The 27,727-nt window shown below is 38.5% G+C and overlaps 4 protein-coding genes across 5 annotated transcripts; 2 read left to right on the forward strand and 2 right to left on the reverse strand.

The window, feature by feature from the left end:
• Nucleotides 1–3,102: 3,102 nt before the first annotated feature.
• LOC145465183 (uncharacterized) lies at nucleotides 3,103–8,912 on the reverse strand. The gene is made up of 2 exons (XM_081448948.1): nucleotides 7,184–8,912; nucleotides 3,103–5,946 (listed from the first exon to the last, which is right to left on the reverse strand). The coding sequence occupies exon 1, from the start codon at nucleotides 7,906–7,908 to the stop codon at nucleotides 7,201–7,203; it is 708 nt and encodes a 235-aa protein (XP_081305074.1). The 5' UTR covers nucleotides 7,909–8,912; the 3' UTR covers nucleotides 3,103–5,946; nucleotides 7,184–7,200.
• A 97-nt stretch (nucleotides 8,913–9,009) lies between these two features.
• On the reverse strand, nucleotides 9,010–13,666 carry LOC145465181 (uncharacterized). Of its 2 annotated transcripts, none has more exons than XM_081448946.1 (4): nucleotides 13,536–13,666; nucleotides 10,770–10,948; nucleotides 9,737–9,872; nucleotides 9,010–9,406 (listed from the first exon to the last, which is right to left on the reverse strand). In XM_081448946.1, the coding sequence occupies exons 1-4, from the start codon at nucleotides 13,664–13,666 to the stop codon at nucleotides 9,106–9,108; spliced, it is 747 nt and encodes a 248-aa protein (XP_081305072.1). In that variant the 3' UTR covers nucleotides 9,010–9,105. The 2 variants fall into 2 exon arrangements, with proteins under 2 accessions (XP_081305072.1, XP_081305073.1); XM_081448947.1 differs by lacking the exon at nucleotides 13,536–13,666 and adding an exon at nucleotides 12,088–12,221.
• Nucleotides 13,667–13,786: 120 nt separating this feature from the next.
• On the forward strand, nucleotides 13,787–20,241 carry LOC145465180 (putative sodium-coupled neutral amino acid transporter 12). The gene is made up of 6 exons (XM_081448945.1): nucleotides 13,787–13,856; nucleotides 14,988–15,383; nucleotides 15,959–16,240; nucleotides 16,842–17,171; nucleotides 18,069–18,170; nucleotides 19,034–20,241. The coding sequence occupies exons 1-6, from the start codon at nucleotides 13,803–13,805 to the stop codon at nucleotides 19,223–19,225; spliced, it is 1,356 nt and encodes a 451-aa protein (XP_081305071.1). The 5' UTR covers nucleotides 13,787–13,802; the 3' UTR covers nucleotides 19,226–20,241.
• Nucleotides 20,242–23,197: 2,956 nt separating this feature from the next.
• LOC145466078 (uncharacterized) lies at nucleotides 23,198–27,307 on the forward strand. Its single transcript, XM_081449854.1, has 3 exons — nucleotides 23,198–24,226; nucleotides 25,620–25,796; nucleotides 26,147–27,307. The coding sequence occupies exons 1-3, from the start codon at nucleotides 23,723–23,725 to the stop codon at nucleotides 26,720–26,722; spliced, it is 1,257 nt and encodes a 418-aa protein (XP_081305980.1). The 5' UTR covers nucleotides 23,198–23,722; the 3' UTR covers nucleotides 26,723–27,307.
• Nucleotides 27,308–27,727: the final 420 nt, after the last annotated feature.

Below are 27,727 nucleotides of genomic sequence, written 5' to 3' on the forward strand. Positions count from 1 at the left end.
GCCAATCACAGATGTTAAAGCAAAGAGGTGGTCCAATAAGATGATCGACGGCAGCAAAACGTAAACCCGTTAATTGAGCAGAGTTTGCGTGTTATTGAAAGGCGCGAGCAGGTAATGGCAAACCGGAAGTTTTAGTTCTTCAGTTTCATTATCTTCGATCAGTAGCCTCTAAAGGAACTTGAATTAGATTATCCTCAATATGTATACCATAGAGACACAAGCCACGCAAAACTGTTAAGTTTCAACTTGATAACTGCCGGTGCATTATTACTTGACCTTGCTCCTTTTCATTACAATACATGTATAATGGAATTCGTGCCAAAGTCAGCTCACTGAAAACACAAACTGTGGGGAAGAAGCTAGGAATTCGGCACGAGGATCTTCCACACAGGAAGGGCTTCCTTCGAGTTGTTCTGGGCAACAGCTCTATCAATCCGTTGCATTGCGACCAATCCATCACTTCCAAATAAGGATTCCGTCAGAATCTTATGATTAAAGGAGTAGGTCACTCCAAAAACCGTGTATTTTTTTCCATCATCAAAAAAAAGTTCACATTGAGTTGAGTTACTCACTGTTGTTTTAGCCTCTGAAGTGGATGCGATCCTAATGAAAAAGAAGTGAAAAGTTCGACACCGGGAGCCGCCATTTTGAAAGGATCTTGAAGGCCAGGCCGCATATCCGTGACGTCATTCCGTCCGAGAATGTGTTTGTTCGTTTGAGCTTTAGTATGGCTGCGCTTGAAGCTAGAACGTGCTGGTGATTCCGGGGATGATAATAATCAAGTTGAATGGAACGATTGGTTGGAAAATGCTCTGTGGTGTACTTGTGAGAGCTGTGCAACCATGCCGACGCAAAGAGAATGTGTTTGTTGCCGAGAACAGCCGGAGTAGGTCACCAAGATGGAAGGTACATTTTGCAGTACATTTGCAATGGACGCAGTTAGCGGAAGAGGAAGTTTGTTTTTAATTGTATATTGCTCTCAGAATTGAATTGGGGGCTTAAATAAATCCCCAGTATAATGCTTTTGATCTGATTTGTCTCCATTTTTATTTTACTGGCGGTTCAATGCGGAGGGAGTTCTGTTATCACAGCAACTGACGAGTTTTCAATGGTGTGTTCAAATCGGGCGAATGCTTTCCACCTCACAAGTCTGTGATTTTACTTATAAAATTTGGATACTTTTTGCCCGTGCTCGTACGTATTTGCCAGGTTTCTTTACACTTATGGACTACGTGGACTCTTGTGAAATACGCAGTGACTTTACATGTAAGATGCGAAGTGAAATCGACGTCTTTGACGTGAAATGTGAAATTGACGACATTCCTTATCATTACATAAGATTTTTTGTGAGAATTGTAATTTGTATTGTTGGAAAGCTAAGCATATGTAATAGATTTTGGATAGAAGAAAAAAGCATATGGAACTTATACATGCGTAAACATTAGCTGATGAAGAAAAATTCACTCTGCTAGTGTGTTTATCCGTATCGCATGTGTCGTGTTTACTCGCCTCGTTACTTGACAAAGCATGCAGTAAAATTAAAGCTTCATTTTTTTACCGTAGATTTGCTTTCATTAGCAACTGTAATTCCCCAAAATGATGTGAATGCAAAAACACTGTCCTTAATTAATGATGAATCGTGTTGATAAAATTGAAAACAAATTGCAACACATTTCAGACAAAATATTATTTACATGCGGATATCGGATTTCGCTATAGCAGGAGTTGTTATCGGTAATTGTCGATATGTAGATAGGACTGATGTACAGTTAACTACTTCTTCCGATGTATTCCAAATCAAATTAGACAGCATTTAAAAATTTGTAAGTATTTTAACTCATCCCTGGCTGTCAAGGCCGATTATTAAACACGTTCTGATTTTGGCCCACACAAGAGATTTATAAAGCGAAAAAATACTTTTTCGATAAAAGAAACCGTACCGGGTTAGTCTGACTTGTAATTTTAAAGAAATCTGCAGGGCATTTGAAGTTCCCACGGTACCCTAAGAAATTTAATAAATCACTTCTAAAAAACGCATGCAGTCGCTATGCATCAATGAACACGAAAACACGAAAACCCTAGCGCCGGTCTACGAAATATAATGAATTAAAGCTTGTAACATAGAAGCTTTTTTTTATAAATACTGGTAAGATTAGTAAATGATGAAAATAATTTCATTCAGCCATTTTCCCTGTTATTATAGAAAAAAAAAAAAGCGGCAAACTGATTATACATGAAACTGACCCGTGATTCACGCCGTTTTCGCGTCTTTTTCGTGAAAATATATTGCCTGAGGGGTCGAAATTTTTGGCGACTAAAATACTTGTGCTGGCGACCAAACCTGAAAACTTAGGGGCCAGCTGGCCCCAAGGTTTTTTCTTGAAATTCGAGCCCTGTAGTCCAGCGAGGAGCTTCAATTTCTTGCGCAGAAATAATATTTACCCAATCAAGTCAACGACAGTTCTGCCGGGCAAAAATATGCTTAAAAAATGAAAAGTATAACTGATAGCTACCTCTTTTCGTTCCTTGCGATGCGCCGTTCGCTTGCCATACGTGCCTTTAAGAGGGCCTTCCGTTGAAAAATTGTCGGAAAGCATTTTTCTTCAATGACCTCCTTCTTGTGTTTCCAGCCACAAGCTCAAATCGGTATTGAGTTTTGAAGCAGTCGTCTGGGAAATGCTCGTTGCACACATACACATGTTCGAGCTTTTTTAGCATGAATCTCTCATCCCGACGTAGCTGTTCGAACCACTTCTTTGGCAATTTTTTGTTCTTTTTAGGCAAGGTAAGGAAAGTCACTCCTCTTTCCCTATCCTTTTCGGTTCCGGTCTTACAGCCCGGGCCGAATTTAGAACAGAAAAGAAGAGCTTTAGCCTTTGAGCTTTGCGCCAATTCGGACGGAATGACGTCACGGATATGCGGCCTGGCCTTCATGGTCCTTTCAAAATGGCGGCTCCCGGTGTCGAACTTTTCACTTCTTTTTCATTGGGATCGTATCCACTTCAGAAGCTAAAACAACGGTGAGTAACTCAACTCAAAGTGAACTTTTTATTGGTGATGGAAAAAAATACAAGGATTTTGGAGTGACCTACTCCTTTAAGAAATGGTAACCCCTTCATACGAAGCAGCTTTTGACAACTAGCAACAATACAAGAAACTTTCACAAGCAAACAAACTGCACTGAATTGAAAGCTCAGACATGCAGCTCAGCTCTAGAGACCACCTTTTGATCTAGGCCCTGCCATTTATAAAAGAAGCGGCTACGTTATGGTTTGTACATCTTTAAGTTTAGCCTAAATTTTTCAACTTTGTTGTTTGGAATCCGTGTCAATCTTCTCCATCCTTAACCAGCCTTGTTTCTTTATGGTTTATTATTATCTCTTTGGTGTTTTTCTATCTTAGTGAACCACTATTTTCAGGTTTCCTTCAATTTAAAGGTAATTTTGTGCGTGACCAAAATAACTATAGCCCCAGAACTACTGCGCGAGGTATTCGCTGCGAGGAGCACTCGAGTTTCATTTTATCATGAAATCTGATCGGCCAAAAAGAAAACAAAAGTCATTACGACACAAATCGTTTCCTGGCTCGGGTTTGCAGACGTTATTTTCGACGGAGACAAGTGACAGCCGGAAATTCGTCTGCGTTCGCGGGCTACTTCAAAGCTGAACTTGCATCGAAATCAGTATCACAAGAAGCTCAATTTCTGATTCTGGCCGCTCCGTTTTTGGAGAGTGGATAGTCCATAATCTAGCAATAGGTTAAATTACTTTATTCCAACCCAACTCAGAATAACACTGATATTACATGATAGATAATCAGCCTTTTACTAGCTTTTACTTACAGCCCTCTTTCAGACAAGCTTTCTATTTGGATTGGTTTACATGCAATTACGCTTATCCTCCCGCTTGTTTTGTGTGGCTCTTAAATATCTCCATGTTACATGTAAATGGTAATGCATACAATATAAAATACAAAATATAGTAACTTATATGCCAACCATCATGATATTCAATACAAGGTGTACCATCCTGTAACCATATAGCCGCTACATCTGTCAGACTCCGTTTCTCAAGTCTGTTTGCCACTGTATTAGCCTAATACCAAGTTAAATACAATCGTTATTCGTAAACGTTTTGATTCTTGGTATATTAATGTCTTAGCCGTCATCTGCGAAAGAACAACGTGAAATGGTCAAGTTCTGAGTATTTTGGATTAGCTGTAACGCGACGGCTAATTTTTCGCACCTTTCTTAACACTAAGCCTGAGCAGCTCTTTTTTTTTTCATTCATTCGTCTACTGAACAGATCTACACAATTGCGACATTTGAAGGTAAAATACAACATCCATTTCTTACTAGGCATCGTCTTAGGCGTCGCCATCGTCGTTGCTTAATATTAAGCTCCCTAATAACAATAACATATCACATCATGCTTGTTACACAATTAGATGCACAGTATTATTTTGCAATCATGTCTTCAGTTTCACCTAATCAGCTGTACGCTTCACTGATTTTGAGATTAATGTGTTGCACCTGTTTACTTAATGAGGTTTACTCCGCTGAAACTCGTTACTAGTTATACCCATTAAATATTTTTTAAATTATTATTTAGCTGTCTGCATGCATTGCTGGCCTATAAAGCTAGATCATCATAATGGCGATTGTAGTTCACGCTTGAGCAAATGCACAGCTGATAATGAACTGAGTACACAGACATCTTGCTTTGTAGACTGATCAACAAAATCCATATAATAATAATGAATAATAATACAATGAACCCCACCATCTCTAACTCTTAAGGGAGATAGAAAATAGTTTGATATCTTGGGGTTTAAGATAGCCTCCTACGCAGATGCTATTTAGAGGGTTCATCACGCGTTCCTTCCCCACAAGGAACGCGTGACAAGCCCCGAGAGTGTCTGTGTGGGAGGCTAGGCTCAAGATAGCTGATGGTAAGTGACTGAAAAAGTATATTTAAGGGAAAATTATTTTGAGTTTGGAATAGCAGAGAGTTCAAGATAGCAAGGTTCTACTGTAACTTTTGTATTCCTGTCTAAACTATCTGGCCTGGTACAGTACTTAGTTTTGCAGGAACTTAAATTCACCTAAAATTATGGACCCAAGACCCAAATTTAATGAGACTAAATAATATTTCATAAAAAAAGTTCCAACTACTGATTGCAATCAAAAAATGATAGTCAAGGAATTGATGCTACAGATTTTAAGTCACATTTAATGATGTTGAACAGAACTATACTGAAAAAAAACTCAGTCTGGTGTGTTTATTTGTGACATAACATGACATTTTATTAATTTTCATTAAAACTCTTTTCGTAGGTCTCTGATTTTGCCAATTTTCTTGCAATTAATTTCATTATGAAAACAAGCTTGGGGAAAATAGGTAACAAGAGGGTTTACGGTCAACCATTTTGGGTAACAAAAGTACGTCACATTAACCCTGCCTTATGAGAACTGTTCTTATAGCTTGTGAACAGTCTCCCAATTAGAGTGAGTTGACCTTAGGCTTGGAGTGATCTGGGGAGAAATATGGCTGCTTTCTTTAATGGTTCCAATAAATTATTCCCCTTCCCTTTGCTAAATCAACAAGGCTGCAAACCTACTCGATCAGGAGCTTAAACACCAACAAAAATGTCTGCACTGCAGGCTATCATAATGCTTGGCAAATTTTTTCCATGCAATAGTCACGTGGAAGGTTGATACTACACAATATTTTCTTGAACTACACTAGCTTGATATGTACTTAATTCCAATATAATACTTGTAGTTACATTACAACAACAAAGAATAAAATACACAATGATAAATAAAATCATAAAATACTTTCACAACCATTCTTCTTTCACGAACTGTACGTGGTATCATTATTCCAATCACTGTACATGAAACAGTTCACAAGTTTTAAAACCCTTTGGGAGTTGGTTTCTACCCTATAAAAAAGCCAAACAAAAAAAAATTAATAAGAACAATTTATGAGAAATTCATGACAATAGTAATAGATAGCAATTATTAGTATAATTCCTAGAGGTGAATATAAGAACTGGACATTCTGATTGGTCAAAAAGCTCATCACAATCTCAACACTATATTCACCCTGCTAGAGCTTGGTTACTAAGGTCCCATCTTTGCCATTTCGGCAATAAACATGGTGGACAGTTGAATGAAATTTTCATTTATTGGAAAGACATCACTCCAAGTTCAAGATATTAGAAAGGATGGAGAATTTTCAAAATGACTGCTGTCACCCTTGGACCAAAAATCTTTTCAAGAACTCCCATTCAAGGCATTTAAGAATCGTAAATGACTTCGTCATGGTGAAAATTCTCGAATGTTCACCTTGCCTTCGGCGAAAAATTGTTAAATATTATTATTCACCAAAGTGAGCAGTAGTGGATATTTACTGAGCCGCTTTCACCAACACTAACTTAAGGTGAATAATTAGCATATATAGTGTCCCACTCAAGCTGATTAACTAGCAGACCAAAAAATGGGAAGCCATATCATTTCTCTTTAGCTACTCAGAGGTGAGTTGACCAATCACAATGCATGAAAAGCACTATTTTCTTGTGTTAGTAGGGTATGGATATTTTCTGCAATCACTCATTTGAGAGTTCCAGCAGTAACAAGGACATCAGAAGTTGCAGGGCAATAGATAAACAGTAGCCTCCATTTGGTGCAAAAATATGCTTGGATATTTGTCCGTGGACATTATCTGTTTCGAGGAGCAAACAGTTTCCTAAAGCAAAGCTCAAAGAAAACTGTGAGCTTCAAGGAACAGACAACGTCCAAGGACAAATATCCAAGAGGCTATTGTGTTCATTATTTACAAAATATTTATCAAAACATGAAAATTGGGCAAATTATATCCCCCAGATATATCAATATCACTAATATCAATATCTCTCAATATCACTTCCAAGTTTTGGCTGGGCAATAGCCAGTCACATGACCCGTTAAGACCACGTACAAGCAAAATTATGGCTCTCCTGACACAAAAATACTTTTGTGCTAACCTCACTCAAAGGGTCTCTCTTCTACTTCTCCTCACCCCCTAAAGCCCCTCTCTTGGTCAAGGGACTGAAGAAGCGAGACACTGGGAACCAGGGTGCCATTACACAGGATGTTTACAGATAAGAACGTAAAACGGTCAATCAATTTAAAACTTACCTAACATTTTCTTAGGTCTAACCCACTTTTTCTATAGGAGGAGCACTTGGAGAGGATGTGCTTTGATCAACAGCACTTTCATACGATGGTGGAGGAGGCATCTCTGTTGGGTATGGCTGATACCCATGTCCACCGGGTGGAGGGTATGGGTGTTGTGTTGGTGGATATGCTTGTCCTGTTGGATATGCTTGTCCTGTTGGATAAGGGGAGAATGATCCCGCAGCGGATGGTGGCGGGTTTCCCGGGTAAGGTCCCGGTGGATATGCGGGCGTTTGCCCGTAAGGCTGTTGATATCCGAAGGTATTTGGTGGATAGTGAGTAGAAGCGGTTCCTGCTTGACTGGTTTGACCACTTTGGATGTTGGAAGCTCCCGCTATAACTTGACCTTGATTACTTTTCCTTTTAAAGTGACAATAGAAAATCGAAACGCACAGTAACAAAGCACCGATGGCCAGAAATATCGGCCCAACAATTCGACAGTTCTTCAGGTTTCGCTCAGTCGCAAGCCTTTCCTCGCGACAGAAGTCGCACCAGTCATCTTCGGGACCCCAAAAAGGCTTTGCAAGATGGCCAACCATAGTTACAATAAAACCAACCAGTAAACATGTAATGGTGAAAAAGATCAGAAGACATTTTGTACAACATTCGCCGCCACAATTTACTGTGTTAGGATGAACCCGCCTGGGGTAGATGATAACTCGTGGAGCCTGATGTGTGCGATCCATTTTAAATTGCTGAACGATCCAGGTAGTTCTTGTGAAGCTCACTACTGTAAAGACAGTTCGCACTTCGTAGGTGAATAAATTTCATTCTCTGTCAGCACCTTTCAGCGGTTAATCTCCAAAACGAGGCAGGCCACACACTTGACATGGGTGGGGAGGAATCGGCAGATCCGACACATCGACCATAGTTCACAGGTCGCCGTGCAGGAAATAAGAGCTTGACCCAACACCATTATCGAGAGCTAACCATAACCTTAGCATCATTCAGGCTAATCGGAGTGCTATTCAGGGGGCCCTATTCAGGTTAACCAGGGTAAGCTGTGACCTGTGCCGTTTTTGTACCTTCCAGGGGAGGGACAGTAACAGAGGCAAGGGCACACAAATATTGGATACAGGCCGTTGTCTGATCTGAGTTTACCTGGCACATTTTAGTCTCCAGGAGAGTCCAAAAGCAACAAACAATACGTACAGAATTAATTTTCAAAACGTTCAAGATTTTCTTCTACCCATTCATTATAAAAATTACTCCAAAGTAACTTTATGAACATAACGACTGCAAATTCATAATTTGATGAATTTTCTAACACATAGATCCCTAATTTCACAGGTCAGCCAGAGTGCTTGGTTTCTGTCAGGGTAAACATTTACAGATTTCCACATAATTTTTTAAACAAATATCACTTTTATTATCTTACCACCATACAATGTCACACAATTAAATATCATCATTTTCAAACCACAGTCATCTTATCATCATCTCAAATTATGTTACTTTGGCAACAAATGAGGTTATGTAGTATAGGATAGTATAATTGGCAGACAATCATAATGACTGTAGTCTAACTAGTGTAATTGAAAATGCGTAAAATAGATGGATCCTGATTCATTCATTGTTGACTATTCAGTGACAGATTTCTCATTGAGTTGTGATGTCGCCCTTGCACAGAAATTTTTTTTTTTTCATTTTAAAGACAACAAAAGAAATTGTTGGTATAGCCTGATTTGGTCTTCCCATTATTTTACTGTTATTTTTCCCCTTTTTTGTCACTATTTTGTGTGAGCCAATTAAGTAAACTTGGTTGTACTTTATTTGGATTGGATATGTTACATAAAAATCAAAAAATAATATATTTTGCTACTTAAACCTACCAAGGTATCACCTTTGCAACTTTACCATTACCTGGCTCAAAAACTTAATTGTCAGAGTTTTGACTTCCTATCAAACTGAGCAATGCTCTGAAGAATCCCTTGTCTGCTAACAGTATCACTTTGAAAGGCATTGATGATGTCACTGTACAGATGTGACTTTAACTGCTTAATAGTATCTCTTTTGAAGATATTTTGTTCTATGACTGCTTGACCCATACGTACAGCTGTATTCAGTAAATCCTCTACGTCGCAAATCTTTTGGACAATCCCACCAGAGAGAGCTTCTTCTGCCACAAAACGCCATCCCATGAGCACAGCATCTGTGAGTACCTTGGGTTCTTTAATCTTTGCTCTAAAACATGTTTTTTACAACAACAAAATGAGCAGTAGAACAAAATGTTACCAGACCTGAAAGTTAGCATCACTGAAAATAGTTCTTGATTGAAAACTTAACTTACATTCAGCACCAGTTAAAAGACCTTCAAGGTAGGGGGATGTGTCAAATACAGGGTCAGAGTGAGGGTCAGAGGGGAGTGCTTATCGGAGGGAATTTTTACCGTGTATAAATAAAGTGATCAACTCATTACTCAACTCAACTCAAGGTAAGGGGGATAAATAAGAACGGTAATTATTTCCAAAAATGGTAATAATAAATTTCAGAGTACTGATCACTAAGTCTTACCTTAACAATAAAATATTTGCTTTTCCAAAGAGCATATTATATTTGACCTCAGGTAGGCAGAACCAACCTTTTTTAGTTCTCATGACTCGGTAGTCATGTGCAAGGGCTAAAATTGCTCCAAGAGCAAAGGCATGTCCTGTGGAACACCAGATAATCAATTTGTTTAACATGTAAACCCCACCAACACAATCTTTTTCATTATTTAGCATTTTAACTAATGGAGCAAACTGAAGATATTTTACCCAGTGTTAATGAATGAAGTAGGTATAAACTCAGGCCATGTTGATTTTTGATTTCCTGTTATTTCCATTTTCAATTTATTGAAAAACTGAGTAACCTTTATCGCTCGAAAGGTTAAATGAAAGTGCACACTTCTTGCTCCATCAGTTTTTAATTTTGGCAGTTTGTAGAGAATATAAATTTTTTTTTTTTTTTCTGGACCTCCCTGAAAACCACATTAGTGAGTGGAGCCTCCTGTATAAAGATGATGATGATGATTATTATTAACATTATTATTATTATTATTATTAATTATATATTAATTTTATCATGGAAAAAGTCATGATGAAATAATAAAAACAAATAAGTTAATGGCATTGCATTAAAGACAGTCAGTTCAGTGGAGCGAAATCTATCAGTCACAACTTGTCAAATATATGTGGACTTTCTTGATTGGTGAACACTTCAGTTACAAAGGTGATGGATTCAATCTGTTGTAACAATCAAGGACTAACTGTTTAGTAAGGACATAAATATTAAGAACCTTTAAGCTCCCAGGTCCTATTTGGGTTTATGAACTTGATTAGAGCCATACAGTTAATTATTATAAAATTTCAAATTTGAAACAACCTTCTTTCAATTTTTACAAATTCAAGCAAAACATCCCAAATATATTTTCCAAACATGTCAAAATGTTATTTTCAGTTTCCCAGTAAATTTTTCAATTGCTTTTCTCTCAGAACAGCATTTATAGGAACCCTTGTAGTCATACTGAGCTTGACACAAAACTTCAGATCAAAAAGCTGTACAATACCATTTATAGCAGCCACAGTCAACACAGGAAATGTCATGAATCTGATGAGAGTCTTATTAAGCAAATTAAATGTTTCTAAGAATTCCTCTGTACTACATGTCTTGAGAAATGTTTGATCAAGCCCATTTGAATAAAATTTTCCATCTCCAGTGGTGATGAGAAACTGAACTTTCTTGCACCTTTGAAAAACAAAAGGAAAAAAAAACAACTTAATCATTATATTTCCTACATAACTGATAAATCACAATACACTGGTATTTCATGAAGAAATATCAGTGTAATGGTCTCTTCCGAGAAAAGGTTGACGATGTTCAGTGGAATTTCTTTGACCCTTGTGTTTTCTAACACAGTCACAGTGTAGTTGTTGTTGTTGTTGTGGTTGTTGTAGTTGTAGTTGTCCATAGATATCTTTTAGATGTAAAAATAATATTACAGTTACGTCTTGATTTCTCAAACCCTCAATTTTTCAAACCTCCCGATAACTCGAATCAAAAGTTGTTCCCTCTCCTCATTCGAATACTGTAATTTAACCCCCAATTTCTCAAACTCTCTGATTATTCAAACCAATTTTCATTTCCCTCAGAGGTTCAAAAATTCAGCATTCCACAGTATGTGATGTCCCCATCAAGCACATAGGTCTTATTATATACTAATAACCCGGGGGACTTTGCATAATTTCCAGACTAAACTGGAATTTAGAACAATAGTTGGTTTTGTGGAGGTAGTTTTGTGAAACCTGCACGGGGGAGGGGGTGGTGGGGTAGGGGAATCCCTTGGAGCAAGGACCAGAGACAACAATACACTCAACTCACTCTAAGGGAGGAAGAGAAGGGACCCTGGGAACAAGGTTACAATTTCAGAGCGGAAAAACATAATAAGCATGCCCAAGTTTTGGCTGCGCATCAGGCTCCCAGTTTGAAAAAATGGCGGGAATTTCATCATTCAGGTAAACAAAAAAAGTGATGAAATAAATTATGCTTTCTTGATTTTTCCAGTAAGTAGCAACATTTTCTTGTCACTAATGGAAAGCTGGTGTAATGTTCTTGCAGAGAATCAATCTTTTTTCGGACAAAATTAACATTAAGAAGGTTTCCAAGCCCTTTATTTCCCCGCAGTACACAAGACATTTCGGTACAAAGACAATTTTTCCACAAACCCTCTTCACATATTGCATGTTTATAAGCAAACCACTGAATATATGAGCAAGAGAGCCTCTCAGCAGGCAGGGGGAGCCTTGTTTTCTGAACAGTGAAATACCAAAAAAAAATTCATGCCTGCTTAAGTATAAATAAATCAACGAAACGATGTCCTAGCGTACGTCATTATCAGTCCGACATTCTTTCCACCATGGCAACCTGCCTTTTTGCCCTAGCCTGCAAGCAGGGCTAGGGATGCGCAGAAAGCTGCGCAGTACGTTTTTCCACTCTGAAGGTTGCAATATAATGCCAATATTGGAATGGGTCAAGTACTCTCACAACTCTGCCTGGCAACCCTCAACTCCTTGGACATGGTCAAAATATTTTGTCACTAATATGGACTAATATCAGAGCTTCGTATTTTCAATTCAGATGACATCATTGAGAAGAATGTGAGTTCACAGCTAGTACCTGCTCCAGTTCTATCATGCATCCTTGAGATGGTGAGGGAGGGGTGGGAGGGTGGACATTGCACAGCTAAAAACTGTTATTTCCCAGGGAGGAATATGGGTTTCTCTGGCTATCTCTGTTTATCAGCATTTCTTTCCACCTTGTTTCTCATTACAAGTTTGAATGGATACTTTACGGTTAATTTATCAACCAAAGATCATCTCCTTGCATGGGCTTTGAACCTTACAAACTGATGACAATGATGGCATGCACTTCCTTCAGCTAGTAGCTGAAGTGCAGCACTGGAAAATTAATGTAAAGTTGTTATCTAGGGTCAGCATCTAAGAGTCTCATTTACGGTTAGCTACATGCCTATTGCTAGTAAGCTACACGTTTTCTTTTCTATCTCTTAACACCGTCTTGCATAACTTAAGCTGAACCCCGCGCACAGCTGGGGGGTCTAAAAGATTTCTGGAACCATCAGCATGCATGCATATGAAGGAGGGGGGCGTAAGGGTTTGTGGTGATGTGGTTTTGCATTATTTTTGGTGCGGTTTTGCGGAAATCTTTATTTTAACCTGCGGTATTGCGGTTTTCATAAATTTTCGATCGCGGTAGTCGGTAAAAGAGAATCTGCAGCCGTCTGCGCTTTCCAGTTATGACAGGGCTCGTATTCGGGATATTTGAGTTTGAAAACCAGCATCTTGACGAATTTTCACCAAACAAAAAACTCGCGGAAAGCTTGTATTGTGTAACATTCGAGTGGTTTCCAGTGCTGAAATCGTAACCATCGATGTTTTTCAATTGGGTAACTCAGCAGTATTCGTGCGGGCGTGAGCGCACTTTTATTAGTTCCACAGCAGCATAACAAAGTCAGTCCCACAGACGTGTGTCAATTATTACAGTATTATTTTATGAGTGCGATGATCATACGTTGATTAACATTAACGTACACTTTTATCAAACTAAATAAGGTCGTATTTCTAATGGAATGGCGAACTAGAAGTAATAATGACGGCACCGTAGCACATTTGTAACTACGGTTTCGGTATTTTGGTAAATTTCCATGCGGTACTGCGGTTTTTTACGTTTTTTTACGTGGTTTTGCGGTTTTCGGACCCCTCTTACGCCCCCCTCATGAAGACTTTAAAGCTTTACAACAACACGTGGACGTAGGTACCTTTCAATTTCATCCAAAGCAGAATTGAACTGTTTTAAAAATTCCATATCGATCCTGTTTTCCCCATTTTTCAAGGACAATACTGCATAATTTTCCGCGAACGAAACTTCCAACACTCTTGGCTGCGCCATTCCTCCTCACTCACGCAAACTCCTCCCCAGTCTCAACCCAGCAGTGCAAATTTTATCAGACAAGATGGCGAAATAAATCCTGACTATCGGTCATCATAGATGTTTTGTGATAATTGAACTCTTGAACACAACGCTTATGTCTGGAAAATCAATTGGAGGTCCTTATGAATCTTCTAGCTACTCTGCCAAGGTGTGTATGAAAACTACGAAGTGAAAACCGTAGGCTTAGTTATTTCATTTAATTTGCTGATTTTAGTCTAGCAAGCTTACTAACTGTACAGCTTCATAAACTGAAAGAAATGTATAGTTATCAACAAACTCTCACATTTGAATTATAAACTGTTATTGATAGCATTTTTTATGTCAACGCACCATGGTTTACGACAGAAAGCCAAATGGGAGAGTTCGTGCACTCGTACACGTTTGGCGTCGTCGTGATCAAACTCTGGCAAACTGTGTGGGTCGTGCATTTTAACCTGGGCTCCCACCTTTTAACTCTTAAACCCTACTCATGTCCCTCTACGTCCCAGCCTCGTATCCAAGTCTGGAGCTACTGAAATAAGCTCCAATGTATAGAAGTTACACGACGAAGTTAGTTCTGAGGGGCAAATTATAACTAAAATCAACCAATCAGATTGCTCCATTGCCGGACTGGGCACTGTCCCGAATGATCCCCCAAGATCACTCTTGAAGATTTTTGGGTAGTTTTAGTCATGTAATAAATCTCTTATTAACCAGGCTTGCTCAGGACTGTAGCAGGAGAATATCAGCCCTCAGTCTCTTTTGTCTAGAACTTTGGTCGATATTCTCCCAGCCCTTACACTTGGTTTATAAGATATATGTATATAAAGCTTATTTTTACCCAAAAAATGCCCCAGGGTGGGGGGGGGGGGGTTAGGACTTTTATGAGAGAAGGTTGAGGGTGTCAATCAGAAATTTGGAATTAAACCCCAAGGAGACAAATCTTGGGTGCAGTGTGAACTTTATTTGACCCCTAAAAGCAAGACAAGGAACATCCCCAGCCTTTTCACATGGGATCCATTCCCTTTCCCAGGGAGGCCACGGCATCACATAGATGTTAAACATCTAGCTAGGGTGAGTAGCCTTTATGTTTATTGGTACATAAACAGTGGCAGATCCAGACCTTGAACTAAGGGAGGGGGGGGGGAGCTGTTTTTGTTTTGCTTGCCCTGCCATCTTTTCTTTCTTCTGTGATTTTTTTTTTTCTTACCCAAAATAAGGGGGGAACAGGTCCCTGGGGCCCCTCCTCTAGATCCGTCAGTGATAAAGTTAATGCATGGTAACTCTATATTTGTTTCAGGTTGGCGCTATTTTTCTTTTCAATCTTCTTGTTGGTGTGGGAATTCTTGCTCTTCCATCAGCTATTGCCAAAGCAGGAGTTATTGCTGGTGTCCTCTGTCTTGTTACTGTATCTTTTATGGCCTTCATGAGTGCTACCTTTATGATAGAAGTGCTTGCAACTGCAAATGCATGGCGGAGAACAAAATCAATCACAAGAAGAGGAGGTGCAAAAGGATGCCCCACTCAGAATGAACTCGTGGGAGAAACTAACGGTATAAAAGTCAAGACAGATGTACTGTCTCCCCCTTTGTTTGAAATTGAACAGAAATTTGAGATGGGTTACATGTCAGAACTGTTCCTTGGCAGTGCAGGATCTACTTTCTTTTATGCAGTACTTTGTTTGTATTTATATGGGGTGAGTATCATCTACAACAAGAAATCAAAACCATTTTCTCTCCTTCTGGTGAGTTGTTGAAACACAAATAGGCATTTGGGAGAAATATGAGCTTCACTTCTGTCAAACTATCAGGAGAAAAGCAAAGGACTGAAAATCACTCATTTAGTTTGATCAGAAGCATATCATATGTTTCTGGTTTGATTATTACCTTATGTTAGAGCTACCTGAGGGTTATTTACATTGTGTGGTCTTGGATAAGACACTTTTCTCTCACAGTTCCTCTCTTCACCTGCAAACTTGATGCTGGGTGGTAACCCTGTGATACACTAGCATCCCATCCAGGGGGGGGGGGGGGGGGAGAAGTGCTCGACCTAGTCTTTTCATGCTACAGAAACCGGGATAGGCTCCGGTCTGATGGGCCACATGGCTCATATGCAGACTAATAACCTATCACAGTGAAAACCCAAGGGGGGGGGGGGTCCATTCATGTCCCCACCCCTCCCCTTACCCTTTGTACTAAGTGGGAGTATGAGTTTTTTTGTACATCTGAACGTTAATCTTATTAACCAATAATTGATTTTCGTTTTCTTCAGGATCTAGCAATTTATGCTGTATCAGTAGCCACAACACTAGAAAAAGCTGCTGGTGCAAGCCATCAAATATCATACTACTCCTTCCTCTGGGGCTTCATCATGTTCATAGGACCTTTCTGTTTCTTCAATTTTCAAAAGACTACTTATCTTCAGTTGTTTACAATGGTGATGAGAAACTCTGCCATGGTGTTAATGATTTTACTGACAGTGTTGGACATTGCTAATGGGAACAGGGTGCCAACAGATCAGTTGATATTGTGGGATACAGCAAAGGCTAAAGAGGTACTTTTCAGTTGTTAAAATCTACCTACATGTATATCTCGAGTTTGCCTCCTTTTCAAGGTGTATAGGCCAGAAAAGTTGGCAGGACTTGCTATTACAACCCTTCCTAAATTTGCTACATTGTACATTCCTGCTTATTAATGGATGCTGGATTGTCGTTGAAGACAAACTGCCCACAGCTACAGTTTAGAATGTTTTGGATCAAATTTCAGGGGACTTTCCTTACAGTTGATAATTAAAATTCTTTGAGTGTGTGATAAGATACTCAACTGGTATACATTTTCTGAAGATAAAAAATGCCATGCACCTAAAAAGTCATTTCCAATTTAGTAATTACTTTCTGCACATTTTTGTCACTCTTAACAGTTGATCAATTGATTGAGTGTGTGATAAGATACTGGTATACAATTTCTCGAGATAAAGGATGATGTGCACCTAAAAGTCATTTCCAATCTATTATTATTTTCTGCACATTTTTTGTCACTCATAGATTGCTTGAGCAGCATGACATGCATTTGTAATATAACTAGGTCATGGATTCAAAAGGTTAAACTGCGTCATAACTACAGTAATTTTTTTTTCTTTTTAATATACATTTCAGCTCCTTGGCATGGCAGTGTTTGCCTTTATGTGCCACCATTCTCTTCCATCCGTGATCCTTCCTCTGACTGACAAGAGAAAAACCTTACAAGTTGTTTTGCTGGACTATGTCATAGTCCTTCTGTACAATGGCGTCATCGTTTTTTCTGCAGTCCTGAACAAGCCAGCTTCTGCTATTAGTCAGCTTTATACATTAAACTTCAGTGAGCACTCAGTTGCCATTCTAGCAAAGTTTCTCAGCTTGTATCCAGTGTTTACACTAAGCAGCAGTTTTCCTTTGATATGTATAACACTGAGGAACAATTTAATGGCACTCTTTCCAATATCAAAGGTAAATGGACTCAATCTCGAGGGCTTTTCCATCATACTATGATTATCAGTTGATGGAAAAGATAAGTTGATAAGTTGATAAGGCGTGAGGAAAGTTTGGTGACCAGGTTTTAATGTTCAACTTGTGTTCTTGTCATGGGCAACTGGCCCCGTTTCCATTGGCAACTTGTCAGTCAGCCTTTGATGTCATTGGCAGCAAAGCGCACAAAATTGCAGGCCACAATCTCGATACCAGTGGAAACAAGGAAAGTTGCCTGTGGCAACAAGTAATTTAAGTCCAAAACTTTGTCACCAAAGTTATCCAACTGATAATCATAGTATATTGATAATTCTAATATAATGTTTTCAACAGGCTGGTTATCATCAACATTTAGACTAATTTATCCTAGCTTAACTTATATCAATTAAATTATACAAAATCAGCCATGTAGGTAATAAGGACAAAACAACTCTAGGGACCTGAATGTAGTCAAGAGCTCGCCTTAATCTCTAGAAATAAAAGAAATAATGCTTAAAATAAAATATTAACTACTTATTAACCAAGAGTGAGGTCTTTACAGGAAAATCTCAAACCAAGACCTTGCGGTATTGCCAGAGGGAGGCCAATACAGAAAGGCCAAGGTTTGAGATTTTCCCCTAAGGACCAAACATTAGAGGTTAATAAGTTGTTTATTATATGGCTTTTTTCTTTGTTTTTGCAGGCCCGTAATCGGCCCATGGGCATTACAGGAGAATAATGCCCTAGAACTAGCCAATCAGAGTGTGTGTCATATCTGCTACAAGTACAAGCCATATAATAGATATCATTCATGTTAACTCTAAATGTGTAGTTGCAAAAAGAGATCTTCAGGTTAATGCTTTATTGTGACCACATATCATTTTGTTATTTCTTTTTCAGAAGTTATTTTTCAGCCAGCAGATCTTTACACTGATTGCTCTTATGCCACCTGTAGTGATAGCTGTATTTGTGCACGATGTTAGTCAACTAGTTGCTTTGACGGTCAGTGTAGTGATTGCTTCAGTCTTACTTTTCAACTAGGATGGAATTACTATTTTTTAAACATTTCAATTATTTGCAGTAAACGTTTCCTCCCAGCATGGCCAAAAAGTTAGGAGAAATGTACCCTTTACTCTTCAAATCCTGTTTCCACTGAACAAGAGTAATGATGAACTTACATGGAAATATCACATTTACAAAGTTGTAACTAAAAAAAAGTGACAGGAATAACGTTTAAAGGCATGACATTTCGTACATGATATAGGCAATTTCTAACACTTTGTTATACCTCCCAATTCAAACACGGCTTCCAACTGGAGGAGTCCCAATGTAAATCTCTCAATTTGCGTACTTAAGTAATCGAATGAATGTGAGTGCAATTTAAGGAATTGCACTTTTAGTGATGTTTGAAAATTCTCCTAGTGAAAATTTTTGCAGAACTGCATGAACATGGACAAGTGAAATACCATAGAATTTTCAAATATCTGGCATAGTGGAAAATATCCTTTTTACTTGCTCAAGCTTTCCTTCGATTACTCATTCATAAAGTGGCAAATTAAATTCTGCATTAAACAATTACTCTCAGCCAATCACATTAAAGCAATTTTCCCAGTCATTTAATACATGTAAGTATGTAATAAACAGAAAAAAACAATGAAAATAGAAGTGGTTTCACACAATCGTAGCAGTGCTCGATACAAATTCATGTAGAGCAAAATATAAACTGAGATAGAGACTACAGTTACTCAAGTTTCACTTTAAGCGTGAAACTCGAGTAACTGTAATTTCTATCTCAACTTGTATAACTATATGTAATATTTAGTTATCTTTTTTTTACGTTATTAATTTTTTTATTTATTTTTCAGGGGTCTTTTGCTGGCTTGGCCATCATGTTTGTGACTCCAGGGTTACTTGCGCTGTACTCTAGAGACAAGCTGGATAGATCTGTTCCCCACTGGAGACAGGTGCATCATCACAAGTCGCCTTTCCAACACAAAGCCTGGGTCTACCTCACGTTGGCGTTTGCTGCTTTTGTGCTGATGACAAGAATATTTTGAAAACATCTGATTCCTTAGTCTTTCATTAGTCTTATTCATTAGACGCTATTGAAGGAGTATATTTAGGATGCGTTCAACAAAATATTTGGATCCTTGATGTTCAGTTATGTTAGTTAGGAATCGTCCATATTGTAGAAAACAGCCCCTAAAAAAATGTGCGCTGATTGGTTAAAGATCGTGTTTCAGCTAAACAATTAGATTATGAGCTCGAGATTTCTATCGCGTGATAGTTGACGAGGGCGCAGCCCGAGTTAACTATCACGCATAGAAATCGAGAGCGAATAATCTAATTGTTTTAGGATAAATCTACTAGTCGTTCAAAACTTTATCAAAATCCTCTTCACAGACACTTCGAAAACGCCAAGAAGTTGTTTTCTTGCTTTTCGTCGCGGTGTTTTCTCAATGAAATAGAAAACATGTTTTCTGTGTTTCTATCGAGTTTTAGTATAAATCTACTAGCGTTCTATCACGGATGCCGTTCTCTGGTTGGCTACGCTGCTCACTATCTATTCCGCGATAGATACGATTGTTAACAAGGGCACACTGCTACGCTACTCACTGTCTATCACGGAATAGATAGTTAGTTGCGTAGACAATCACTTTCAGAGTACGGCATTCGTGATAGAACGCTAGTAGATTTATACTAAAACTCGATAGAAACATAGTACATGTTTTCTATTTCTTGAATGGACCTAAGTATGAAATGCCACCAGTTCTCATTCTATCCCTGACGTTAAGTCGGTTTTGCAGGTGATATTTAGGCTGTAAGTTTCTCTTATAATTTGTGTAATCTGGTTCAGATTACACAATAAATATTTTTAGTAATATATTTAATAAGGTCTAAAATAAATCCAATGCAGTTATGAATAGAATATATATTCAATATGTATTTACAGAATAATATATTGATAACATATAAAGTATTATTTATTAAACAAATGCATCTTTCAATGGCTCTCATCTTGATTGCATAAGCCTTAGTTTTATGTTCACTTTACACTCTTTTTTTATATAAGAATATTTTATAGGAATATCGAGGCTGAAATTTGCGAGATCTAAAGAAATCGTGCGCAGTAGGGATGCGCAATGCAATACTAAGGAATCACTTTAAATCGGATTTTCGATGAGTTCGTACACAAAGAATGAACACATAGTGAAATTCAATTATTCGATTGCAAGTAGCTTTAAGTTGAACATTTAAAATCTGAATCATGTCAAACGGTCAAACATAATTTCAAGGTGAACCCCTCAGCCGTTTTAAGACTGCATTAATATGCGATGAGCCTTAATAAACGTTTTGTTTTGTTTTGCAGTTCCTCCTCAATTCTCCACCAAGACCCGTTTACACAAAATTCTTGTCAAACCTTGGTGACCTTGACACTGGTTCACAAGAGAATTTCAATTCCCAATGTGTTTTTCGAAAGTGAGACGACGTCAGTATGCCGTAATGGTCGTTATGGCTATTTTGGTTTTACAATACATTTTTATTAACATAACAATCGAATGATTTACTTACTACACAATTCTGACGATACATTACTTGCAATACTTTTACAATAAACCACTTGCTAACAGTTAGCAACCTAGATTACATTACTAGACAATACATAACTTACAATACATTATATTGCAATATTTGTCGGTTCGGCTAAATTTTCATTTTAAGTGCTTTTAGTCTATTTAATTTAGAAATTAACTAGAGCAAAAACTTCACAGGTTTGACATCATCTTAATTGTATCGAAAAGTACTGTTAATTAGTGACTAAAACTATGCAAATTAGTTACTATTTGAAAAAACAGAATTGAACAATGTCGATCCCCAATTCCAAACGCATGTACAAAAATCCATGAATTCAGATTCGTGAATGTTCTTGACCGAACTCAAGTGAACAATACAAATCTCTTTGTTGCGTTCTTTTTCTCCTCGGAGGGATTGTGTAGGATTTGTAAAAATTCGAAACTGGCCTATTGCTAGTTAAATAATAGCTCAGTTATTGTGCCACTCATTTTTTTGTGAAATGAATTTGATTCCTCGCGGACATTTTGTTCTGTAGGAGCAAATAAAGAAACCGGCAAAAATGTATGATGTAGCTGACTTCGGATATCTACAGGAATTGAATTCCTCGTCAGCGCAAATCATGAAATAAGTTAATAAATTTATAACTGAAGTGTATGAACAAAAGCTAAGGATGAAGAACGATCGATAAACATTAAATCTAAGTGTAGCGTTTGATTTACATGATGAGTTATTAAAAAATACAGTACTGAAAAACAAACATGACAAACGGGCCGAAGTTCGGTTTTACTTTGTGGGTCACATTTATTAGCTAGCTTACTAACGCCCGGTTTGAGATGCGTCGAACTTCGTAAAAAGTGTACAGCGGCTTGAAAACATCCTCCCACAGTTGTAAAGCAATATCATGATCCATGTTTTGCCAATCCACTTCGGACTCGAACTTTCTAAATGCGGGCGGTGGATCCATATGTAATTCCTGAAGGGTTTTTTTTCTTCGGCTTTGCCTCCTCGCTGCCTTGGAAACTGAGTTTAACACCTCCTTCACCGGGCTTTTCTTTCTTTTTCTTTGCCATTTTCAATGAACTCTTCTGGCGCGAGCCACCAAGGTGCACGTGATTCTCACGTGAACTCCTGGGCGGATTTCATCACTCAAATCAAACAAGCCCAGCAGAAAATTGCAAACTGAAGGAGTGTTACGCCGCAAAATGTAATACTAACGCAAAATGTAATAACATCAACGCAAAATGTAATAAAGTTGTCAACGCAAAATGTAATAACTTTTTTAACGCAAAATGTAGTAACTCCTTGATTGCAAGTATGCTCAAAACAAAAGATATGACAGGCCTACACGGACTCCCCTCGTGAATTGCGATAGCGATGCATTTTAACCTTCAATTAAATTTTCGCTCTAACGAGCGTATCTTTTAGAGATTTGTCTCTCTTGTATGATATAATCAGAGGTTTAGTATAGATGCTTTTCCGTAAGCATCATTTTGTTTTTCCTCCGCAATGTGTTCTTCGGTGTCCGTTGGAGGACAGTAAGAAAGCGTTTTTGGGGCTGTGTAATCGACATCCTCGTCACCAGATGTACTTAGCAGTAATTCGTTGTCTGACATCATAGTTGCTTCAGCAGGACCGCTCGGTTTCGATTCTTCACGAATCTCTTCAGCTGCTGTTTGGAGCGTGACAACTTTAAATTCAGTTTTACTCAGGGAAAGGTAGAGAAGTTTCTCAAGTCTGTTCCCGCTCGAATAGTTGTTTGGTGATCTTTTTATATCAGGATAGTCTGTGGTTAGGATCGAAGTTGTAGCTTTCCTATTGGTCCTCCCTGAAGCGAGGGGGCCAATGAGGTGTAAGGGATTTTCGATCCGGTAAAGCGAGAAGCTAGAGTGTGTTTCTTTGTTAAGGCTATTTTTACGCTTGGGCTTCCCAAATGGAAGTGAGATCGCTCAAGAGTACTATTATATACTTTTACGCTGTGTTGCGTATTATACTCAGTCGAGGACAAGGCCTCGGGTGTTTTTAAGCGCGTAATTTGCGTATTATACTCTTGTTTTGTACATTTTTGGGTTTTAATTTTTATTTTGCACTTTTCTTTTTTTTTTATCTACCCCTTTACCAACTGCTCACAGAGAGATTCACGGCAATTACGCTGACTTTCAATCATGTGTTATTTAAATTAAGGTAAGCCTCTCACTGGGAAGCCAAAGTTTCTTTACCAATCTCATGGCAATCAATCAATGGCAAAATCAATCAGCCATAGTTTTGTATGAGAAAAAAGAACATGCATTTGCGGATAATTTCATAAAGCTTCACACAAAACAAGGTCCTCCTACTTCCTCACGCACACCCCTTCCTCGTTCAACCAACATGGCAAAGGAACATCCTTCTTATTTTGATTCGAGGGTGTGTAGAATTCATAATAAAACTAGTAGACCTAGTATACAGGCTATTTATAACTTAGGTTCCGAAAAGTCAGAATCACGATACTGTTACTAATTTTTGACTAAGTTGAACATACTTGCAATTCAGGAGTTATTACAATTTGCGTTACTACATTTTGCGTTAAAAAAGTTATTACATTTTGCGTTGGAAAGTTATTACATTTCGCGTTGATAACTTTATTACATTTTGCGTTGATGTTATTACATTTTGCGTTAGTATTACATTTTGCGGCGATTGTTATTACATTTTGCGGCGATTATTACATTCTGCGGCGTAACAAGGAGTATCAAGTTTTCTCCAAGTCTCAACCAGAGAAGGGGGCGGGGATTGCACCTTGAAAACAAGACGCTTCTTGCACAATTGAAGCAAAAATTTCATGGGTCTCACGGAGTTTCTTCGAGCACAACGCAACCTCGTTCCCAGGCTACAACGTAATTCCGGCGTTGTGTGACATCATGCTCACATGCATGTCACACATTCGTGTCCGTGATGACGGTCTGGTTGCGGATATTACGTCATAACGTTGAAAAATTTCAATGGCGCTTATGGCAGAAAGTGACGGTTCTCCCGCAGAAACGACTGAACAGCGCGAACCATTATGGAGAAGGGCAAAAGCTGTGGTGTTAAAGAATTTTTTACCCATTTCCCTGATATTCTTTCTAATTTTTGGAATTTTAGTTCCCGAACCAGGAGTTTTCTTTAGCGAATTGCCAACCCAGTATGTCTGTGTTGTGGGAATCTTCTTTCATAGCGGCCTTAAACTGAAAACCGGCGAGTTGAAGGAAGCGTTCAAATCTATCAAGGCCCTCATCTGGGGAATCGTTTGTATTTTGTTGATTACGCCGATAATCGGCGGACAACTAACCAGTTTGTTACCGTACTCCGTCACAAAGCATCATGGTGGCAATTCGACGAATAACACTTCTTCGCCGGATGGAAATAACTTTGAGGGTAGCTCGATTCTTGGACCGGCGTTATTTCAAACAGGAATGCAGGTTTACTTCATTGTACCGTGCACGATTGCTGGTGGAGTTATATTGGTGAGATAATCATAGATAGTTAGATGGCACTGTGATACTTAGGTTTGTTGTCTAAGAGCTGGGGGTCGAAGTCCGGGAAGACCAGAGAAACCACATGTTCAAGGATTCGATCCCCAGATGACTTCTTTCACCTCCGTAGCCTGATTCTCAGATGGTCCAAGGTCGCTCGCTGCCACTTCCTCGTCCTCTCAGAGAGGAGGGATTGAGAGCAAGCCTCCTTGTGGATTGTCTGAGAATCCAGCTATCACTCCACCAACTGCATAGTTAGGTTCTGTGAGGATTCACATGAAGGTTTTTTGGGTTTGAACACCCAGCTCCCCTGGATCTACCCTGGGTGCCAGACAGGTTTTCTGGTGGTGAAGCCACTTAGTGATCGAGATCGTGATGGAGATCACGATCGAGATCACAATCTTGTACAGATTTGCCACTCACTAAGCAGCTTCACCACGAAAAAACAAAAACCCTCTGACACCCAGGGTACCCTAGACAAGGTTGCCACAGGTCAGGAAATGGTGAGGAAAAAAATTAATCAAGGTCAGGGAAAAGTCCCAGAATTTTATTTTGAGTCAGGGAAAATTGACACTTTGAAGAAAAGTCAGGGGAAATTGAAATAGTTTAACAAAGCTTATTTAATACCACAGAAGGCTGGAAGAAACATTTGGGGTTACTGTGAAATAAATGATATTTTTTCTTAATGAAGAAGGAAAATTTATTAAAAGCTTATCCATCTTAATGAATGAGTCAAAAGCAGTGCTGTATGTTCATGCTAGAAGCTGCTACTAGATCAGTCTGGCATTTTGAATCTATGTGATCAGGGGAATGGTATTTTTATCAGGGAAAAGTCAAGGAATTTTCAAAAGTGAGTTCTGTGGCAACCATGCTAGATCTGTCTTTACAAATATTGGCATCCGAGACCCTTTACCTTTGCTTCCCTTCCTTCGCTTCCAACGGAGGTGGCTATGAAGGTTTGCACCAAACAGTCTGACCATGTTTCATTTCTTGGTAGACTTATCTTATGTTCAAAAGAAAACACTAGGCAAGCTCGAAAATAATTTCATTAAAATAAAGGAAAATGAATTTGATCCTGGTAATTCTCCCCAAAGCCCAGTGATTAGTTTAGATTCAAGACTGTGTACATCAGAAAGCTGTCTACACCCTCTCCCAGATAACAAGCCACAGTTTCACTGAATGATAGCAACTTGTCATTGATTTGTCAGTTATTCCACAATGCTTGCAGGAGTTAGGAGCAAAAATAGCAATTCTGAGCTTCTTTGTCAGGTTGTTCCCTATTGTAGGTCCCTTAATATTCTCATAACTCTCTCACTTAATTTGCAATGGTGCTGTAACAGGAAGTTACAGATAGTGGATAATCAGTGTTCTTTTTTTCCGACAGACAGCCCAAGCAGGAGGTGCAGTAGCTTTGTCTGTAATGCTTACAGTAGTTTGTAATTTGGCTGCCGTGTTTACTGTTCCGCCACTTGTGTCTTGGATAATAGCTTTTGAGAATGTAAAGCTAGATCCTGTGAAACTGTTGATTAAGCTGGTATTAACTGTGCTGCTACCTTTACTGGTAAGTTTCATCGAAGAAATTACAAATTTAACATGACAGCTGTTTTCTTTTGGGGGTGCAACATGTGTGTGTGTGTTATTTTTTACCTTTTACAATAAGAAAAAATAAGGTTTTATATAAACCCTTTGTCAGTCATTGACTGACTGGCCATTTTGACCAAGAGGTTATTTTAGTAGTTGGGACAAGGTTTAGTGGCCATTGCTGTTGTGGAGAGCTGGTCATTGTAAAGAGATTCAAATAAAAATAAAAATGTATGGACTGTCCTATGGGACCAAAAAAGTGGCCCCTGTAGAGAGGTTGTAGAGGCCATTAGTGGGGGTTTAACTGTAATTTTTGTTTCCATTTTACAGGTTGGCAAAGGGCTAAGGTATGTGCCTCATGTGAAGCCTTGCATCAAGAAATTCTCCAACACACTTAAGGTGATAAGCATCATACTATTAACAATGATTCCATGGTTGAAGGTCAGTCAAGCAAGTCAACAAAAAGCCTTCGGCACAATCTCTGCTGGAAGCATTTTTGCTGTGCTTGGATGGGGCTTAGCAATGCATCTGCTCTTTATCATTGTCATATATCCTCCATGCCTTTTTCTCAAACCGGATAGACCTGCCTTGAAGTCAGTCATGATAATGGCCAGTCAGAAATCCTTAGCAGTTGCGGTGACGATTGTCGGGTACCTTCCATTTACCCACACTGAACAAGGCATCATTAGTCTTCCACTGATCATCATTCACCTTGGGATTCTCGTGTCAGACTCTGTGTGGGCGTCACGGTGGTTTGCATATGATGCTAAGAAAGAGAAAGTTGCAGCAGCTGACAGTGCTTCAGATGGTCAACCTTGTACAAATGAACTTGAAATTGTAGCATATGATACTAACCAAAGTTTACACATTCCAGTACGTGCATTCCAGTATGTTTCGACATTGTGAGTCTTCTACTCAGAGCTTGACTGGTTGAAAGATGACAACTGTATTGCTATTCCAGATTAGAGCAGTTTTCAATATTGATGTTGTGTGTCATAAAACAAGAACGATATTAAGTAATACTACTCTGACCAATCACAAAGGGCCCAGACAATCCACCAAACCCAAGAAAACCTGAAGTGAGCACATCTAGCTGATGGGAAGTACAGGTAAACATTATATTTTCTGTATGAGCAAGCCATGCTTGTACTTCTACTGCAATTGGATGCGAAAGCCAATCATGTAGCATAGTATTGCAAACCAAGGCAAACGTGAATTACTCTCAATACTCAATTGAAAAACCACTCAGTCTAAAGATATATTGTTCAGAGTAACTTACATTATAAACCTGATGAAACTACATTTAAGACTGCACACTTATCTGGATTAGGTTGTTAGACTTCAAGCAGTCCCTCCAGTTCCTCAGTTGTGACACAACATTGCGCAGAATGATAAGTCGGCTGTGCAGGGGTTAGTAAGTGGGTATGTAACTGCATGGCTTTGATGCCAATGGAGTTACTTTTGCTAAATTAATTACAAGCACTTCACAGCATTAAGGGATATTAATTCATACATATTAAGTTATATAGAATGTAATAATAACTTAACATTTTTAAAGAACATTAAATTACCTTCGTCCCACGTGGTTATTTTCACATAAAGTATGCTGGTGATAATTATTTTAATGTCAGTCATTATTTACTAATTTGTATATTAAAATTTTATAACTTATTAGACATCTTACTCAATGTGACAGTGTGTACTATGAATATTGATTATTCATTTTTTTGACTTGACCTTGCTGTGTTTTGGTGAATCATAGACAGGTCAAAATGTTAATTACAAGTAAGCATGATACTACCCACAACTCTATAAAAATAATTACCCATTTAATATGGTATTTATTATCTATTGTTTACTTTCCTGAATTGAATCAGTTATTTTGCAAACAAATAACCTATTGAACTGCTG

The sequence above is a fragment of the Orbicella franksi genome, chromosome 13 (genome assembly GCF_964199315.1).
Source record: "Orbicella franksi chromosome 13, jaOrbFran1.1, whole genome shotgun sequence".
Classification (NCBI taxonomy): Eukaryota; Metazoa; Cnidaria; class Anthozoa; order Scleractinia; family Merulinidae; genus Orbicella; species Orbicella franksi.